Here is a 20759-nt window from a genome sequence, read left to right as displayed (position 1 = left end):
TAAAAATTCTGGGTGATAAAACACGCGTATTTAGGAAAAGTCGTGAACGTAGGGTCCTGGAATTTAATCGAGTGAAGAGATTTTTTTTTTTTTTGTAATCAGTTCTAGGTATATCTAGGTCAAACCTACACGGCGCTTCTAGTAATACGCGTCAGCGATCAAATGACCGGCGCTTGGCGCTTCCAGTGTTAACAAGGAAAGGTATAAAACTGCTGCTGAGGTCATCACTATACTCTTGCAGTAGGACCAGCTGGATGGTAAAAATAGTGTGAATAGAACCTGAAAAGTATTTTGAAACAGAAAATATTGACCATGCCAAAGAGTTGAAAAGAAAACTTTTCAGTGAGAAAAAAAGGGTCCAATTCTTGCTTTACTGGCAGAGGGATACAGTGAGTGGTTGCATCCATCCATCATTCGAATGTCACTCAGCAACCGTAGGATGACATCAAGTGACCAACAAAAATAATGGCAAATGGCAGCTGGGTGAAGTGCACAGCGAGAGCAGCTCGAAATAGGCTCCTATGGGCAGGGTTCAAGTCATGTAAAGCTAGAAAAAAACCTTCATCAATGAGAAGCAAAGAAAAGCCAGGCTGATGTTTCCAAAAATCATAAGGATTGGACTATCGAGGCATGGAGTAAGGTCATCTTCTCTGATGAGTCCAATGTTCAGCTTTGCCCAACACCTGGTTGTCTAGCCAGAGTGTCTCACACCCACTGTGACAATTGGTGGTGGTTGTGTGACAATTGGTGGTGGTTGATGGTCTGGGGGTGCTTCAGCAAGGCTGGAATTAGGCATATTTGTCTTTGCAAAGGACGCATGAATCAAGCCATGTACAGGGTTATCTTGGAAGAAAACTTGTTTCCCTCTGCTCTGACCATGTTCCCCAAGTCTGAGGATTGTTTTTTTTTTCTTTTTTTTTTTCAGCAGGACAATGGTCCATGCCACACAGATAAGTCAATCAAGGTGTGGATGAAGGACTACTAATTCAAGACCCTGTCTTGGTCAGCCTGATCTCCACACCTGAAACCCATTGAAAACCTCTGGGATGTGATCAAGAGGAAGATGGATGGTCACAGGCCATCAAACAAATCTAAGCTGTTGGAATTTCTCTGGCAGGAGTGGCATTAAGTCACTCAACAGCAGTGTGAAAGACTGGTAGAGAGCATGCCAAGACGCATGAAAGCTGTGATTGACAATTACGGATATAATATAACCAGGCTTATAATATATTCATTTCTGAATTCTGACACAGAACTTGTTCCTTTGCATTATTTGAAGTCTTTTTGTTATTTTGATAATTTGTCATTTTCTGCAAATGCTCTAGTCTAAATTACATTAGTAATTCTAAAAGTCTAGTCTATATATTTGGAATTTGGGAGAAATGTTGTCAATAGTTGGTAGAATAAAACAAAACCATTAATTTTACTCAAACACATATCTTTAAATAGTAACATCAGAGAAACTAAACATTCTACAGTGGTCCCTTCATTTTTTCCAGAGCTGTATTTTCCAAAAAACTGATATAATGTTTTTTTTTAACTATTCTCAATTAATATAGGGTTAAGTTGATTTGTAAATCATAGCATTCTGTTTTATTTACATTTTCCACAGTGACCCAACATTTTTGGAATTGGAATACAGTGAATATAATGCTTAAGTCAATGTATTAAGTTTTAGCTTTGCTTTGGATGATCAAATATAACAAATCTATCAAGTAGGTCTCTTAAGATCATCTAAAAGGAAACTTAAGATAACTTAATCGAAGCACTCCGCTCCTACTCTTAAACTAAAAATGTATGCTAACTGATTATTTTATCTTTCTACACATATCCTTCAAAAAAAGCTATACACCAGACAATAAAAACATACCAACTACCATCTGCTACTGTAATAAGCCCACAGTGTAACACTGATACAAAGTACAACAAAGGGAAAATCAAATTAATAAAATCAGTTTGTAGCCATTAAATGAGAAGTTGTTTATGCACTCTCTTCTTGAGGTCAATTCTGATCTTTGTACTTTGTGCTCATTCAGGAAAGTCATTCACATTGTGTTGCATAGTGGTGGTCTAACTGATGAGGAATGGCAAGAAAAATAACCATATCCACAGCTCATGTGAAATGTCTTATGCTCCGTCTGTTTTCCATTAAAAGTTGGAGGAGGAAATAAGAGCCCTGCTCCCACTCCTACCTAAAGCCGACAATTTTGTGCATGATCTTATTCCAGGGAGTTTCTTACCAGGAACTGACTACTGCCATTAAAAATGCCAACTAGTCAGCAAAATGCATATTGCTGGACCATGACATTCCTCTGATAAAACCATTAACAGGATACGATTACAGTACCCTTAGTGAATGGCATTTGTATGACATATTTGCACGTGCGTGCGTGTGTGTGTGTGTGTGTGTGTGTGTGTGTGTGTGTGTGTGTGTGTGTGTGTGTGTGTGTGTGTGTGTGTGTGTGTGTGTGTGTGTGTGTGTGTGTGTGTGTGTGTGTGTGTGTGTGCATGCATGCGTGCTGATTCATAAACAACAGTATAAACAACAGGAAATAATAATCAAATGCCAAAACTGTGTGCACATAGGGTTCATTTGTTCTCTCTTCAATGAATCCCTGAAATGCTTCTGTATATCTAACAGAATCACTTTTAGGGCATGCCTGGCAAGTCTTAAGACTACTGGAATAATATAAGCATAGCTGGACTGGGAGCCTGAGTGGAAACTTAGTGTCATAAATCTGTTTTTCCCCTTCTTCTTCTTCTATGCTGTACAGTGGGCTTAGGTGGAATGCCTGTCTGGCAGGTTACTTAGAGAATATTTAAAGCCATGAGCAGATCACAAAACAAATGATGACATTAAGACGTAAATTATATATTTTTAAAAACTAATTACATTTAAATATATGCATTAACCATATAGAGTAGAGGCCATATTGTGGCACTTTAATAATCATGAGATCTTTGACATTTTAAGCAATCTTCAACTTGGTTGGTTAATACAATTAGTTCTACTTTTTTTAATTATTATTAAACTTGCATTGAGTTGAAGTCTATGTTAGTAAGATTTTCCTGGATATTTTAAATGCTAAAAATGCTTTATGACCAAATAACAAAGGCCTATCATTTTGTTGATCATTGTTTTGATCATTGTCAAAACGCACACCTGTACCTTTTTATTACAGAGCTGAGGCAAGTGCAGGGTGGAACTCAGTCAGGCTGAAAGAGGCAAAGGAGGATTACAGGAAGTAGGTGGAACAGAAGCTGCAGGAAAACAACATGAAGGAGGTCTGGGATGGAATGAAGACCATCACTGGCCTGAGGAAAAGCAGCAGCTCTGTGGAGGGAGACCTGGATAGGGCGAACCAGTTGAACCAGTTTTACAACAGGTTTGATTGCCCTGCTCCAGCTTCAATGGAAGTGGCCTGTCCCATATCACCCCCGGACGCTGCTCTTGCTAGCTTAACGGCCCAATTCCCCCCCCCCCCCCCCCCCCCCCATTCACGTCTCCTCCTCCCCTCCCCTCCAGGGTGACCAAGACCATGGTAACCCATCACCCCCACCCCCTCCCCTCCCCTCCCCCCTCATCATAACGGCAGATCAAGTCAGAGGACAGCTGAAGAAACTCCACCCCAGGAAAGCATCTGGGCCTGACGGACTATGTCCAAGACTGCTCAAGGCCTGTGCTGCTGAACTGGGAGAGCCACTGGAGCATATCTTCAACCAAAGTCTACGTCTTGGGAGGGTCCCAACACTGTGGAAGACATCATGTCTCATCCCCGTCCCCAAGAAACCACATCCACGTGAGCTGAATGACTTCAGGCCAGTCGCTCTCACATCACACTTGATGAAGACCTTGGAGAGACTGGTTCTGGGGATACTTAGGCCACAGGTGTGCCATGCACTAGATCCGTTACAGTTTGCATACTAGGAGAAAGTGGCCGTCGACGATGCCATCTCATACCTCCTACATAGGACACACTCTCACCTGGACATCATCAGTCATGTTCTTTGACTTCTCCAGTGCGTTTAACACCATTCAACCCCCCAGACTGAGTGAGCTCCTGCAGATGGGTGTGGATGCCCACCTAGTATCCTGGATTGCAGACTACCTGACAGAGCGGCCACAGTTTGTCAGACTGAAGGACTGCCTCTCCAACACTGTAATCAGCAGCACCGGTGCTCCACAGGGAACAGTGTTCTCTCCAGTCCTGTTCACCCTGTACACGTCTGACTTCTGCTACAACACGGAGTCATGCCACATGCAGAAGTTTTCAGACGATACTGCAATTGTGGGATGTATCAGGGATGGGCAGGAGGAGGAATACAGGAGCCTGGTGGAGGACTGAGTGAGCTCCTGCAGATGGGTGTGGATGCCCACCTAGTATCCTGGATTGCAGACTACCTGACAGAGCGGCCACAGTTTGTCAGACTGAAGGACTGCCTCTCCAACACTGTAATCAGCAGCACCGGTGCTCCACAGGGAACAGTGTTCTCTCCAGTCCTGTTCACCCTGTACACGTCTGACTTCTGCTACAACACGGAGTCATGCCATATGCAGAAGTTTTCAGACGATACTGCAATTGTGGGATGTATCAGGGATGGGCAGGAGGAGGAATACAGGAGCCTGGTGGAGGACTTTGTGCAATGGTGCAGACTCAACCACCTACAACTCAACACGGCCAAGACCAAGGAGATGGTGGTAGATTTCAGGAGGTCTAAGCCTGCTCTGCTGCCAGTCACCATTGAGGGGGTCAATGTGAAGGTGGTGAACACATACAAGTACCTGGGCGTACATCTGGAAGATAAACTGGACTGGTCAGTCAACACTGAAGCAATATACAAGAAAGGGCAGAGCAGGCTGTACTTCCTGAGGAGGCTGCGGTCCTTCAATTTCTGCAGCAAGCTCCTCTGGATGTTTTACCAGTCTGTTGTTGCCAGCGTCCTCTTCTATGCTGTGGCACGCTGGGGAGGAAGCACTAAGAAGAGGGATGCTGGGCGACTAGACAGGCTGGTAAGGAAGGCTGGCTCTGTTGTGGGAGCTGATCTGGAATGCATCACTTCAGTATCAGACAAAAGGACCCTGAACAAGCCACACAGCATCCTGGACAATGACTGTCATCCACTCTACAGTACTATCATACAGCAGAAGAGCTTGATCAGCTGGAGACTACGCTCCATGACATGCACAACAGACAGACTGAGGAAGTCATTTGTACCCAGGGCCATACAACTGTACAATGCTTCACTGAAGGGAAAAGGGGAGTTGGACTTCTATGCATAGTATATCTGCGCCTCCACCCTCTTATACACTTACATGGCATGGCTTACATGTCTACCCTCTTTTTGTCCATATACTGTATTTGACCAATGACTAATGTCTGCACCCATATCTAACTATCCTTGCACTGCTGCTATAACTCTTATATTACTATGTTAGGTTTATTTAATTGTCCATATATTTATACTAGTACTGTTATTATTATTACTATGCTTACATTTTGTACTGTACATATTTATTGCTGGTCACTAGAATTTAATCTTGCACTGTTGGACTTATTTGCACTACCAACTTGACACACACCTCATACTAGATCACAGTACCAATCATCAGTACATTCATGCATCTTATCTATAGTATTTTACTGCTCCTTTAGTCATGTTGATTTGTTGATTTGCTTTGTACTTTCCTGTTTACATTGTATTGTATGTTGTGTGTGGTGTCTTAAGCTGCTGGGACCTTGAATTTCCCCTTGGGGATCAATAAAGTATCTATCTATCTCTATCAGTGGTCTGTAACATGCAGACTTCAAGGACCAAATAATGAGAAAGTTGATATTTTGTAGGTACTAACTTGTTACATTGTAACATATGTCGTATAGGCCTAGCTTCCACAGTTGTCCATATAAGCATCAATATAACTATTTGCATAGTACAGAACCAACGAAATGTAAGACAGTGTTATATTCAGTGTTGCATGGTCCGCTCATTATAAGCTACTTTATGCCTGTTTTTTGTAAAGTCGCGGGTTGTGGTTTTGGGGGGCTTTTTATGCTGAGGCTGAGGACTTACTGGCTACCAACTGCGGGCGATGTGCCTCTACCGCCAAGCTACTGCTGGCCTGCGAGCAGCCATGATCTGCTGCCTAGGGTTGGGTATCATTTGGGTTTTACCCGATACCGGTGCCAAATCAATACTTTTAAAACGGTGCCGGTGCCAAAACGGTGCCTGAACTGGTACTTTTTTTTTAAAATTTATTTTTTTACAATGAAATGGTCTAGCATGAATAGGCTACATGCACGGAAGGCTGTTCAAGTACCTCATTTGTTTCCGGCATTAGCTGTGTTGTATCTGCATCTTATCTTATATTTAGCTCCTTATATGTTCACTCCAACAAGATATGGTTACCCCAATAATAACAATTTTAACACACACAAAATATGAAATTGAACTGTTATACTCAATTTACTATCAATATCTCATTGCTTCTATGCATAATATATTTAAATATTAAAACAGCTTGCCATGGGTGCACACACAATGGTAAGCTCTGCTTTCATGTTCATCCAATATAGGCCTAGGTGGCTTGCTATAAGGTAGGCTAAGTTAAAATGGCTTGCCATAGAACTGCCAGGTCAAACGCATTTCTAAGTAACGTTGAGGGACTTTCAAGTTCGTTCAGTGTGTTCCCAAATGCTTCAAGAAATATGTCCTCCCTCATAACACGGAATAGTTTTAAACATGTTACATGTGCTGATGTTGATTCCCAGCGCAGGCATTTTTTTTAAAAAGCAACTAGTAGCCAATGCGCCAACATAGGCTACCCCTGTATGAGCAGCTTAATTAGCGATACCTATGCCGGAGATGGTTAGCCTGTTTGACAGCTCAGGGATATCAACGCAGAGGTATGTTTGCAACCTGCATATTATGGTTTTGCAAGCTAACATTTAGCGTGATCTTCATATTCATTGTGATACTATATTGGCCTCATGCATAATATGAAAAAATAGTGTAATGTAATTATGTTGTAAGGAACACACGTGAAACAATTAACGTTTTCACATTATAGTTTGCTGATAACATTTCAAATAGATCCCAGTTAGCTCATTAGCAAGGTTATTGAGTAAAGTAGGCTATACTGTTGATGTTGTTTCATAGCCTTTTGTGTACTGCGAGATTTTGACAAGAGCTACTTGACATGGGCTCACGTGAGCTCTCAAACACTTTCCACTAATCTACCTATGTGCTGCATCCGTGTCATCTAGTGTTTATGTTGGCTAACTGTATCTGGATGTGGTGCTATCAGAGCAAGAAGTTAGATATGGCGCATGACGTGCAGTGATGCATCGTATTCGTATAAAAAAAAACGGGAAAAAAACGCCATTTAAATGAAGCACCGAAATGAGGCACCGAAATTCACGTTGTTATTCGGTATGGTTACTACCGTTTGCGTCGGCACCGGTTCCATACTAGAACCGTGTTTCGGTGCCCAACCCTACTGCTGCCTGGAGTCTGGATCGAGCAGATGCTAACATCAGAAGCTAAAAACAAACTGTCGCTGTCAGGGATCACTGAGTTGCTGATCTGCAAGATCGGCCATGACTTCGGACTGTTCTGTGCTTCTGCTGCTCTCCAGCCGGCCTGCCTAGCACTGTTGAATCCTCCAGGTTGGTCTACAAAGCTGTGCACCATCAATGCCATGGGACTTTTCTCAGCCGTCTGATTTGGATGCAGTGAATTGGACTATGTTAACGTGGACTTTTCTGGTTTTGTTTGCTTTTTTAATTTATTTTATTTTTGTTTGTTTGTCTATCTTGTATGTCTTGGTGTCACAGTCTTTTGTTTGTCTATGTTATTTTATTATTTGTTAATTTTTTCTTTGGTGTCTGTCTTTGTATGTCTTAGTGCCACGGGCACGCTGGTGATTACGCCGCTCCGTCCGGCATTATTTGTTTTGTGTAGCGACTTGTTATTTTTAAAATGTGTTTGTTTACTTGGTGTCACGGGAACTCTGGCGACTACGCCGCTCCGTCCTCTTCTTGTCTTATGTATGTTTCTTGTTTGTCTGATTCTTTGTTTTACAGCACTTTAGTCAACTGCTGTTGTTTTTTAAAGTGCTATACAAATACATTGACATTGCTTCGTATCTGTCGTTTCTGTGTAGAATCCGCACAGTACCTACACGTACACAGAGTGCATTTTAATCCATGCCTCTGTGACTTGGCACTATAACTGTAGGCTCCTCTAAGAGACCTCCCCAGAAATGTAACATCAGGGGTTCCCCATATTACATGGGTTTTTCACAAGAGTCATACTGGTAATGAGTGTTTGGTGTATGGTAAATGCTTTGTCTAGGCTTAAGTGCAAAACAGAGGAAATAGTCAGAAGAGCAATACTTGATATTCAGAAACATTTAATTCCAATGAAGCATAACGTGGTCTAAGCTAGAACCTGAGGTGAGTAGGCTAGCTATTGGCTGCAAGGTAATCAATTATTCATATTGATGTCCCGAAAACCATCTGGGGACCAGCCTAATTATAATGTTATAATTGGGCTTGTAAAATAACATTAATAACTAGAAAACGTAATTTCGAGGAAATTACCAGTGCATGCAAAAGCAAGACATAAGATAAAATGTGAAACAAACTTAAATTTACAAACAGTTGTGGACAGAGGAAGGTGAGGGAAGGGGGGGGGGGGCAGTGTGTTGTATGTATGTGGCTTAGGGGCAGAGGTGGAAAAGTCCAACCAACCAGCTGATTCTCAGTAGTAACTCTTCAGCCAGGCAGAGCAGCTAATTGGTGAGATCACCTGTGTTTAAGTGCACAGATAGAACCAATACGTGATTGGACTTTTACTCTCTGAAGCTTGACTTTTCCACCTCTGAGTGTGAGTGCGTGTGAGTGTGCGTGCGTGCGTGTGTGTGTGTGAGTGGATGTAAGTGGATGTAAGGAGCATGGCTTTCTTTGATGCAGTGAAATGGGAGAGTTAGGTTAAGGTGAGAATGTTGTGGAGTGCATGGAGAAGTGTGGTATATATGAAGTGCTGCAGTCAGGTGTGTGTGTGTGTGTGTGTGTGTGTGTGTGTGTATGAGTGAATGGGTAGACAGAGAGAGCTGATAATGCAGGTTCAATTTAACTGGCTGTCAATTAAACTTGATAGGGCCTTGAGCAGCTGGCTCTTGACACAGGTGCAAATCAGCTTAATCAGCAGTGCAGTGCGATAGACCTCTGAAGTTCGCCTACAAAAAAGCTTGCCATATATGGGCAGTTGGCTTCAATTAACTCCCGGATCTCCTTATATGGCCAACAGGGCAGCTTCAGAGGTCTATGAAAAGTCAATGGGGAAAAATATTTTGCTAATATTTCAAAAAGTATCAAGTTTACAGAACTGAAATATACATAGACTTAGTCTTATTTTCAAGACCTACGTAACCAAGTTTGAACCAAGTTTCTACGTTAAACGGTTGAAGCTGAATAGGACCTGGTTAGGAGAATAATAATAACTAGAAATGCAATTCCAAGGAATTACCAGTGCATGAAAATGCAAAAAAAAATATAGATAGATAATGTAGATATGGCTACTAAGGTATAGCTAGGGTAAACATGGTGGTTGCATAGTTTAAAGAGAGTTGATAGTGTTTAGGTAGACATTTTAAAGCTTAAACATTCCTGTTCTAACTTAACTAATGATTTCTAACAGGTATTCTAAAATGTTAACTATGCTAACAATGATAACCAGGTTGATTGGTTTACTTGGCTAATGATTTCTAGCAGTACTGTTAAAAATGTTAACTATGCTAACAATGCTAACTATGCTAACAATGCTAACCACGTTGATTAGCTAACTTAGCTAATCATTTTTAGCAGTTATGCTAAAAATGTTAACAATGTTAACTATGCTAACAATGCTAACCAGGTTGATTAGCTAACTTAGCTAATCATTTTTAGCAGTTATGTTAAAAATGCTAACTATGCTAACAATGTTAACTATGCTAACCATGCTAACTAGCTAACTTGGTACTGAGGACTTTTATTTTGAAACATTTGTTGATGGGGTATCCATGGCTGCCACTATCAGGAATAAAGAAGTTACTGTAGTAAAATCATGTTGGTTGCTATGGAAACGGTCATAAACGCTTAATTTTGATGGTTGCTATGTTGGTTGCTAGGTGCATGGAGGTCTCATGTAGTTGACTGGAGGCATAGTTGATGATAACTGACAGTTGGAATGGTTGAACAGTTAAATAGTTGAGTAGTTTCAATGGTTAAATGATTTAATAGTGTATTATTGCAGTGAGGACTTTTATTTTGAAACAGTTGTGGAAAGAGGAAACAGTTAACAGGATATGTAGTCTTCACAGAGAGATTGTATGCTTAAAGCCTGAGAGAGAGAGGGCTGCTGCAGGTGGGGCTGGCCACCTGGCATAAGATTCTAATTGCTTAATGATCCGATTGTGATGTCATAGAGGCCAATGTTAAGTCTATGGGGAAATTTGTAATAGTTTTTAATTTATAGTTTAAAAAGTATAAAAGTTACAAAGTTGAAAAATACTTAGCAGCCTTCCCCTATTTAAGACCTACGTTGCGACGTTTGAATGAAGTTTCTAAGTTAAACGGTTCAAGCTGAATAGAAAAAATGAATTTGATCAGCGGAATAATAATAAGAAGAAGAAGCCTTGGAAGAACAGTACAGTGCATTTTCATGCACTGTAATAAGAAGAAGACGAAGATGCCCAGGAAGAACAGAACAGTGCATTTGCATGCACTGTAATTAATAGCATTTTTTTAACAAGCCAAAGTGCAACCTGGTCTCATTAGCAAAACATTTTCGCAGACCCAGCAAAATGCGCAGAAGTAACGAATATGTCTATGTCTCGCTAAGTTTTACAAAATATAAGAGCACAAACCCTGAACTACCATCAATGAGTTAGCTGCCCCATCTTGATTACTAATTCTTTTGAGTGAGCAGCCCAGGGTTGTAAACACACTCGATTTCCGCTCCAAGGCCCAGCTGTTCGCAGGCTCAAGTCCGTTTGTATACCTTGTGGTACATTTTGCTGGGTCTACATGTTCCCAGCGGAACGTTTTGCTAATGAGTAGGTTGCCTAAGTTACATACCTTCTGTTTTAAAGGTACACTATGCAATATGTTTACTTTAATGTAATCTCTACAAAGATGCTTTGATATTTTTGCCTGTTGCTAGTCCTTCACCTTCATAACAAAAGCATTTTCATTGCGTACAGGAGGAACAACCAATGGGAAGTATGCTATTTACAATGGCAAAGTAAAATGTATATATATCACAACTCTAGGGGAGCTTTAGTTAGAGAATAAAATACCTGAATCGTGCATAGTATTTTATATCACAGAGCAAGGTAAATTCTCTTATCATCCATTCTATCCCTCCGTTAACATTGGACAATTCAATGAAAATTGAATAGAATGATTACTAGAGGAGAATAGTTTGAGTGAAAATATTCACTCTCATGGAATGCCTCATGTCCAATTATAATTATTTATTATACGGCTCTCTAGAATGTTAAGGGAGCTCCCATTCACTTTGAATGGGCCTCTCAACGTTCTACCGGTCAGTTATTTTTGCATAATGACCGCTCCGAAGGTATAATGACCGCTGCCAATGGCAACGGGTTCACTCCGCTAGTTGTTGCGGAAGCCACGAAACGGTAGCCAAGTCATTGCTAAAGACACATTGAGATGAGTTTCTTTTCTCGTTTTGGCAAGTAGCTGTATAATAAGCGCGATAATGTATAGAACGCCGGTCATTATCTGAAAATAATTCCCTTCAGGACGAAGCAAAACCCCTCCGCTGCGCGTCGGGGTTCAGTTCATCCTGTCGGGAATTATTTTCCGATAATGACCGGCGTTCTATACATTATCCCTTACGTAAGTTGTTCGACTGGACCTTACTAGTGTGTAATGTCAGATCTACTGTCATTCTGTCATACTTTAGTTTTCACATTTGCCATTTGATCTGGTTTTCAGAGACTGTATTGCAACTTACTCCTTGGGTTTAAATCTGAGCAGATCTAGACAATCTAGAAACCACCAAGAGCCTTATTTACACTACCAGAAGCTTATTTTTGCTTGAATGGCCATAAAACATTGCAGCCAATTTTAGCAATACAAACACACACACACACACACACACATACACACACACACTCTCTCTCTCTCTCTCTCTCAAGGAGAGGTTAAAGCAAAATAAAATGACATGGGGTCCATCTTCTTATGAACAAAAGGACAGTCAGAACCTTTTGAACATGCTAACGTGTCTTTTGGTGGTATGGTCAGCAATGTTATGATGTGAAATGTTTTCTGCATAGTGCATATCCTGGATGGCTGATGGGAATGACACATTTGATTTACCATTACAAGCTGCAGATGATTTTAAACCAAATTGCTTGATGAACGCTTATCTCAATTAGTAGCAGATTGTTGCAGAACGTTACACTAACATAGTGGGCCATATCGTACATCCAGCACAAAGTGTGACACAAGTTTGTTCTTATCTTACACAGAATTCAGTGATGATTTTTTTTTATCATACCCTCAATTATAATTAAAAATTGGTGGGTGTGTCAATTAACAAAAAAGGTGTGGTCTGGTGCATGATTGAAAAATCACTATCTTACACCCTCTAAAAATCACTACGCCACTGACCAAAAAAAACCTGCTCTAAAGATAAAGGTGCATATAAAGCACATAGCAACTCGATAATTATCCTTAAGATTTTTATTCAGTCATCCAAACATTCAGGTAAGTCTTGCTGTTTTCTGTTAACAAAGTGAAGGTAAATAACTGTGTAGAACGGTTTTGTCGTTGCCCACAAGACCACAGTAAAGTTAGTTTCACTTTGTCTATGAGTTACAATAATAGGCAAGTGCATTTGTGAGGAAAGTTGTTCTCTGCATCTTACCCAACCCTAAATCTGGCACCCAGAGATTACTGACAACTTGTTCATGCTGGATGTGAATGTGGGAGGGATTTCACTCCCTCCTCCCATCCCTAAGCTGTAAGGCAAGGCAAGGCAAATTTATTTCTAAAGCGCATTTCATACACATAGGCAATTCAATAAGCTGTAGGAAATGGCTGCCCCAAACCCTCGCATCTCTGACCTAGTGCTTCCGATAGCTAAAATGACCCCAATAAGTGTCTCAACCTCTCTTACCTCATACACATTGTCATCAAGGATTCTGGTACCGAACACCACAATTCCATCTGTACTGATAATGGCATGGTCACTTCTGTCCAGGGCTTTGGATATCTTCTTTTTGCAGTCTACAATCATGGTCACAATATTCTTCTCCACACTGAGGGCTACACGGTGCCATCTGAAAAGATATGGTTAAGAACAAAGTGGTCTTTATTTCACATTAAACATGGATATTATGAAACACAGGGTTCCCACCTTCAGTCAAATGTAAAATTCTATGACTATCCCTACCTTTCCCTGACAAAAAAAAACTGAATATCCAAGACTTACTATATAATGAATGGTACAATAGTACAATCAAAATGGTACTTTTGAGAAGCGGGAGACATGCACCGATTCTGCGTGGAAATGGTGGGTGATGAAAACTGGGTGGTATAAACTGGCCAACGCATCACCGGTTATAAGGGCGTGTTCACACGAGGAGGTGTTTCCTCCGGTTGCGGGTGGATGTTTTACATTATATTCCTATGATACAGAGAGGTTTTCAAAAAAAGGTCCTGGGCGCTTTTTAAACCTACCTACCCTGGGTGGTTTTCAAGTTGAGAAATTTCTACTCTCCAAGAAAAAACACCCTGCGTCAAGTGTTTTTTTGACAGCTGACCAATGAACGAGAGTTTGCGTCATAGTGAAACTTTATTGAAAGTCCTTTTTTCAGAAAAAAAAATGGCGACCAAAACAAAGAAAAAAGATGCCAGCCGAACAGCTAGCTGTTCTTGTGAGTGAACATGTAGAGCTATACGACATGACCAACAAGTTATACCACAACATTTACCATAAGGAGACCATCTGGAGGTCAATTGGTGGGATTTTGGGCCATAATTGTAAGAATTAAGTTTTCATCCGCTCACCTGGCAAGCTAAGCTAAACAGTAGCAATCAGGTAGCAATGAACATAACGGTACTTGTGCTCTAGAACGGCAGTTGTCATGGGAATTGAAATTAACGTTCAGTGCTGTTTTGGGGGAATAACGCCCTAACTCCCCTCCATTCAGTGCATCCAGGTCAAGTGATGCTTGAGCAAGGAGCAGAATCAGCAGCAAGGATGATGAACAGCATCATCAATGACTGTTCCCACCCCAACCACAGACTGTTCACCCCACTCCCCTCCAGGTAGCATTACAGGTCTCTCCACGCCCGAACCAGCAGGTTCAGAGGAAGCTTTGTCTGACTGTCACCCTACTGAACTCTAGCTCTGCATCAACAGACGACCACCAAACCCTGATATTCCATGACTTTGCCCCAAAAATGATTGAATTCCCTGACTTTCCATGTCTGGAATAGACTTGCCAAATTCCATGATATTCTAGAAACTCCATGAGTCTTGTGAACCCTGTAACTTCAGTGGATTTCTGCACAACACACAGCATAGGCATTTTTGACATTTCATCTGAACAGGATTTTTTTTTGGATCCATATGAACAACGACGGAACAAATCAATCATTAGAGTGCATGCAAATGCACTGTACTGTTATTCCAAGTCTTCTTATTATTACAGTGCATGAAAATGCACTGTACTGTTCATCCTAGGCTTTTTATTACAGTGCATGAAAATGCACTGTACTGTTCTTCCTAGGCTTCTTCTTTTTCTTATTATTATTATTACAGTGCATGAAAATGCACTGTACCATTATCCCTAGGCTTCTTCTTCTTCTTCTTCTTCTTCTTCTTCTTCTTCTTCTACTTCTTCTTATTATTAGAGTGCTCTACTGTTCTTCTGTTTATTCTTATTATAGTGCATGACAATTAAACATACACATTTCAAAAACTTGTAATACATTTTTTTCTCATAGTTGTGTAAATAATCAACTGAGGAAGTTTCATGGTGATGCCTATTATTTAAACCCTATTCACCTGTAGTGTCTCGCCTTAAATAAAAACTATTAAAAATTCCCCATAGACTTAACATTGGATTATGACATCATAATAGGGCAATTAGAATCTTGTGCCAGGTGGCCAGCCCCACCTGCAGCAGCTCTCTGTCTCTCAGGCTTTAAGCATACAATCTCTCTGTGAAGACTACATATCCTGTTCAACTGTTTCCTCTGTCCACAACTGTTTCAAAATAAAAGTCCTCACTGCAATAAAACACTATTAAATCATTTAACCATTGAAACTACTCAACTTTTTAACTGTTCAACCATTCAAACTGTCAGTTATCATCAACTATGCCTCCAGTCAACTATATGAAACCTCCATGTACCTAACAACCAACATAGCAACCATTACAATTAAGCGTTTATGACAGTTTCCATAGCAACCAACATGATTATACTGCAGTAACTTCTTTATTCCTGATAGTGGCCACCATGGATACCCTAGCAACAAATGTTTCAAAATAAAAGTCCTCACTAGCAAGTTAGCATGGTTAGCATTGTTAGCATAGTTAACATTACTGCTAGAAATCATTAGCTAAGTTAGCTAGTCAACCTGGTTAGCATTGTTAAAATAGTTAACATTGTTAGCATTTTTAACATAACTGCTAGAAATCATCAACTAAGTTAGCTAATCAACCTGGTTAGCATTGATAAACATATCTACATGATTTATCTGTACATTTTTGCATTTTCATGCACTCGTAATTTCCCTGGATTTACATTCTCTAGTTATCGATATTATTACAGTGCATGAAAATGCATGAAAAGTCTTCTACTTCAACTTCTTATTATTCTTCTTCTAACGCACGCAATTCAAAATAAACGTCCTCACTAGCAAGTTAGCTAGTTAGCATGGTTAGCATAGTTAACATAACTGCTAGAAATCATTAGCTAAGTTAGCTAATCAACCTGGTTAGCATTGTTAGCATTGCTAGCATATTAAGCTTAGTTAGCATGTTTTGCATAACTGCTATAAACCATTAGCCAAGTTAGCATTATTAGCATAGTTAGCATTAGCTGTGTCCCATTTCAGGGGTTGGATGCTTCGGAGCATTCGTGCTACCTAGCACTGGTCTTCTGTGACCGCATAGACCCGACCTAGCTGGACAAACGTTTTTTTAAACGGGACGGTCTAGCCGAAAAGAACGGCTCTGTAACATCATGAATCCGAGCTTGGCCTACTGATCTGTCAAACTCATGTAGGCTACATGAGAAGCATCCTTTCAACACGCCCATGTCATCAAAACATGTTACATTTACTGTAACTCATAGGCTACAACGATACAACATGCTACTACTGACTGAGAACAATCATCTATTCGATTTTTCATTTTTATTTAGCAGACGCTTAGAATAACATTCAGTGCAGAGGAATCGTTATCAAGGAATTAATGTGGCATAGGCAATGCCAATCTTATTTTATTATAAGACTATCAAAACAGTGATAAGAGGATAGCCTATTTGGCCATATTCTATGCTTGCCTTGTCCATCTCCTATTTAAAATAATTTGTTAAGCCACCGGCTAACAAGCAATCACACAACTGTCGCATTAGGCTACTTTTCAAGAGATGGCGATTTCAAAGGGAGTTGGATAGCGTTCACGTGAGTCCTTGCCCTTTTTCTTTCTAGCCTGGTTAAAACCAAACTTTACAGGTAGGGTACAGATGGGCATGGCTAGCGTAATTGCTTTCGCTGCTTGATATAATTTCAAAAACATCGGAGGGAATATAACAGGAGTTTAGATAACTGGCTATGGAATTGCAGGATAACGAGCTGTGTTTGCAGGCTTAAACGCATAGCTATTGGATGGACTTTGTCGTTAACTGACCTAGCTTGTAGCTCCATTGCAATGTTGACAAACGTCATTGAGGCTCAGCTGATGATCATATCCATGTTATCCATTTAGCAGAAGTTGATCGTCTCTTGCGCAAGTGCTGTTTGTAGGTTTATTTCATGCTTATAGGCTATCTCTTTTCATATCTCGATCATGCACAAAGCATCACATGCATTTGCCACATAAAATAGATCGACAAAGTAGGTTACGCTACTCTATTGGATCGCCCTGAGGAAGACAGCCTAGTCGAAACGCGCTAACTTTATCCAGTGATAAAGTTTGTATATTTCATCTTTGAAAACGTTATCGTTGAATTTATATGAATTTTTAAAACCATTTTTTCTCCCATAGACTTGGATTATGACATCACGATGGCAATTAGGGCAATTCGGTTGTTAAATCCGACGTCACGGACCCAGCAGCTATTTTGTGAAAAGACGTTAATTAGCGCAGCCAGACAGGTTTTGCTACTTGTAAACTTTGTCATCACCACCTTTGTTTTAGCGGTTTTAAAACAAAATCGCTAAACTTTAACAAAGTAATCTCTGTAACTATATGCAGAGCCAGATGATGAATGGGTAACGTCCAGGCTTCCACGAAAAATATAGATTTGATTAGGTTGAGGCAACAAGTCCGTATAAGATGACAATTTTCTTAAAGGCTAGTAAGAATAGCGGAAAATAATAGTTTATTTTACTGTCTATGGAGAATAACATGTTTGAAAGCCGTTGGACCCAGAAAACTATTTATTATCCCATTATTACATCATCATTTAACAACCGAATTAGAGTCTTGTGCCAGGTGTTCTGGCCACCTGCTTCTCCAACTGTCCAAAGCCTTCGATTTAACAAAGTTGCGACAATTCCATTGACTCCCGTGTACAAACAATGGCGGCACATCCGGTATGTCATGGTCGTTGAAAGAAATTATTCCATTGAGAATTAATGGATATCTCAGGTGTTATAATAAGACTTTTCTACATGACTTATGGTCGTGTGCATAATAATGCATTTTCATTGAGTATGTGGAAATGCAGTTTATAGTAATTTTCATAGAGTATTTACCGTAAATATTAATGTGATCGCTGCCGTCAATCCCGTAGTAAACCAGGGACCAAGGGAACTATTGAGGCTCCCCACTAACCATGTGACCGCTCTAATCTGGCTTTAACATGGAAGTCAACGGCTGTCGCAACTTTGAGATATCGATGGCTTTGCAACTGTCATTTCTCAGGCTTTAAGCATACAATCTCTCTCTGAAGACTACATATCCTGTTCAACTCTTTCCTGTGCTCAAAGAGGTTAGAATTGGTCTCTCCCAAATTGAGCCGTTTCTGGGCTGGCCACGCCTCCGGCTGCATGTATTGATTACGCTGCTCGTTTCACAGGTGAAAATGACTAAAACAGAGCCGGCATCCAACCACATATGTTAGACCCTGGTGCTAGGGTTGGTCTATGCAAATTCCCTTAGTATGACATCAGAATAAGGGAGCCATCCAAATGGCTCACAGCAGCATACTTTCTTGACACCAAAGTCTTTCTACTGATCTACAGAAAACGGATGGATGGGTTTTTTTCACGCTTTGAGTGTTTATAAGAACAGTAGAGGCCTAAATATGAACACAAAGGCCCGCAAAAAGTGAGTTTTGCATGATATGTCCCCTTTAACCATTTAAACTACTCAACTAATTAACTGCTCAACCATTTCAACTGTCAGTTGTCATCAACTTTGACTCCTGCCAACTGTTTCCTCTGCCCACCACTGTTTCAAAATAAAAGTCCTCAGTACCATAATTCCCTATTGAATAGTATAACCATTTAAACTACTCAACTATTTAACAGTTCAGCCATTTTACTTGCCAGTTGTCATCAACTATGACTCCTGCCAACTGTTTCCTCTGCCCACAACTGTTTCAAAATAAAAGTCCTCAGTACCATAATTCCTTATTAAATGATTTAACCATTTAAACTACTCAACTAATCATATCTTCAGCCATTTTAATTGCAAGTTGACCAAATATGACTCCTGCCAACTGTTTCCTCTGCCCAAAACTGTTTCAAAATAAAAGTCCTCAGTACAATAATTTACTGTTGAATAATATAACCATTTAAACTACTCAACTATTTAACTGTTCAGACATTTTACTTGCTAGTTGTCATCAACTATGACTCCCACAACCATTCAAAATTACAGTGATCATCAACTATGACTCCCGCCAAGTTTTTTCTCTCTCTGACCTCTATCTTTGTGCTTTGATCACATTTGAAACAATACAGTATTTAACAAAATGTTACTCCACAGCATTGGCATTTTCATGCACTCGTAATTCCCCGGAATTACATTCTCTAGTTACATTGCATGTAAATGAAATGTACTGTTATCCCTGTTCTTTTTATTATTATCGGGATAATTATTCTTCTTCCGACCAATAATAACAATAAAACCACTTAACCGTTTGACGTCATTCAAGCACTCCTACAAAGATCTTGTAACGGAGATTTGACGATTGTATTTTTGACATTTGTGAACTTCATACTTTTTGAGATATTTACGATAAAAGAGTTTAAAATTCCCATAGAGTTTACATTGAGACCCTTTGGCGGCAAAGATTAATTGTTACGTCAGTGCTCAGCTGTCAGTAATCAAGGATCTTTGATCCATGTCACCGCTGCAACCTGAATGCTGCTAACAGCTATGAAAACATTCTACCACAGCTGCTGTAAACCAGGACGTTATCGTCTTGTCCCCTGTTAGGCTACTCCTACATAAAACATCCTACTGTAAGCTAGATTGCTAGATATCCTACCTATTGCTGCATCATCGTTGATTGGCGTTCTTTGAGATTGTATTCCGTATTCCAATGGCCTACTTTTAACCTGCATTAGTGTAGATATGAAGGCTATAAGCTGTAACAAACTCGATGTGAGTCGTCAACAAATTTTCTAAGTTCATGAAACGCACGTGCAAATTATCTTTCAAAGTGAGTATTTATTTGTGTGAGTGAATTGTGAGAAGGTAGAGAGAGAGATAGCAGCCCAATCGGGCAGAGTCTTTTAGTCCACACACTGCGTAAGCAGCGAACTCCAAAGCAAAAACCCCGCGCGCAGCCGTGCGCTTTCCAACAAAAAAGCAAAGCTTCCAACAGTCCATAAAATCCAAAAAACAGGTAATCCGTAAATTCGGTCAAAAAACAAGTAGACAATTTCTCGGAGATCCCACCAGCAAAAAATAGAGAGAAAAAAGGAGCGATCTCACCTCTTCGTAATTCAGTTAATTTGCGAAAGCCCGACAGTAGATTCCATCGCAAAAAGGGCGTAATGATGAAGAGTAATCCATAGGAAAATAGCACAATACATGACATTCATTAAATCGGACTTTGTAAAGGAATTCTGAAGGATATCAGACCATTGCGTTACCGGCATTCGTCTACCCCCATTCATTCCTCTTTCCGCGTCTCATTCAAAAAACGGAGCATGTGATATAAAGGGTCTATGGCCATAGGACAGAGAGTGAGAAGGTGGGTGCGTGCGACGGTGACAAGGTGAGTGACAGTGAAAAACCCTATAGACTTCCTAGGCTGCATGCTCACCCTATATTTACGCTAACGCCCATATATTCTTTAAAGGGAGAATGTAACAAAACGGATCAGCGCCTGGCCAGGCTTTCTATGTGTTCATTTACATAGACATTTTTATCATTTAAGAAATAGGCTATAAATAAGCCTACTTGGCTCAAATGTAAACATAACTAATTTGTTAGTTCATTTCAAGTTATTTTGAAAACACTTTATGTGGCTGAGGCTACATAGTCCCCCCCC

General features: G+C 40.3%; 1 protein-coding gene across 1 annotated transcript in view; it reads right to left on the bottom strand.

Moving 5' to 3' along the window:
* The window catches only part of LOC134077594 (collagen alpha-1(XI) chain-like), a 270154-nt gene that overhangs the window by 208673 nt on the left and 40722 nt on the right, over window positions 1–20759 (bottom strand). The window contains exon 4 of the mRNA XM_062533297.1: window positions 13189–13351. Coding sequence (XP_062389281.1) covers window positions 13189–13351 — 163 coding nt within the window. The remainder of the gene's footprint in view (window positions 1–13188; window positions 13352–20759) is intronic.

Source organism: Sardina pilchardus, chromosome 3 (assembly GCF_963854185.1).
Source record: "Sardina pilchardus chromosome 3, fSarPil1.1, whole genome shotgun sequence".
NCBI lineage: Eukaryota > Metazoa > Chordata > Actinopteri > Clupeiformes > Clupeidae > Sardina > Sardina pilchardus.
The sequence above is the reverse complement of the archived record's forward strand: the minus strand, read 5'-3'. Positions and strand labels throughout refer to the sequence as shown.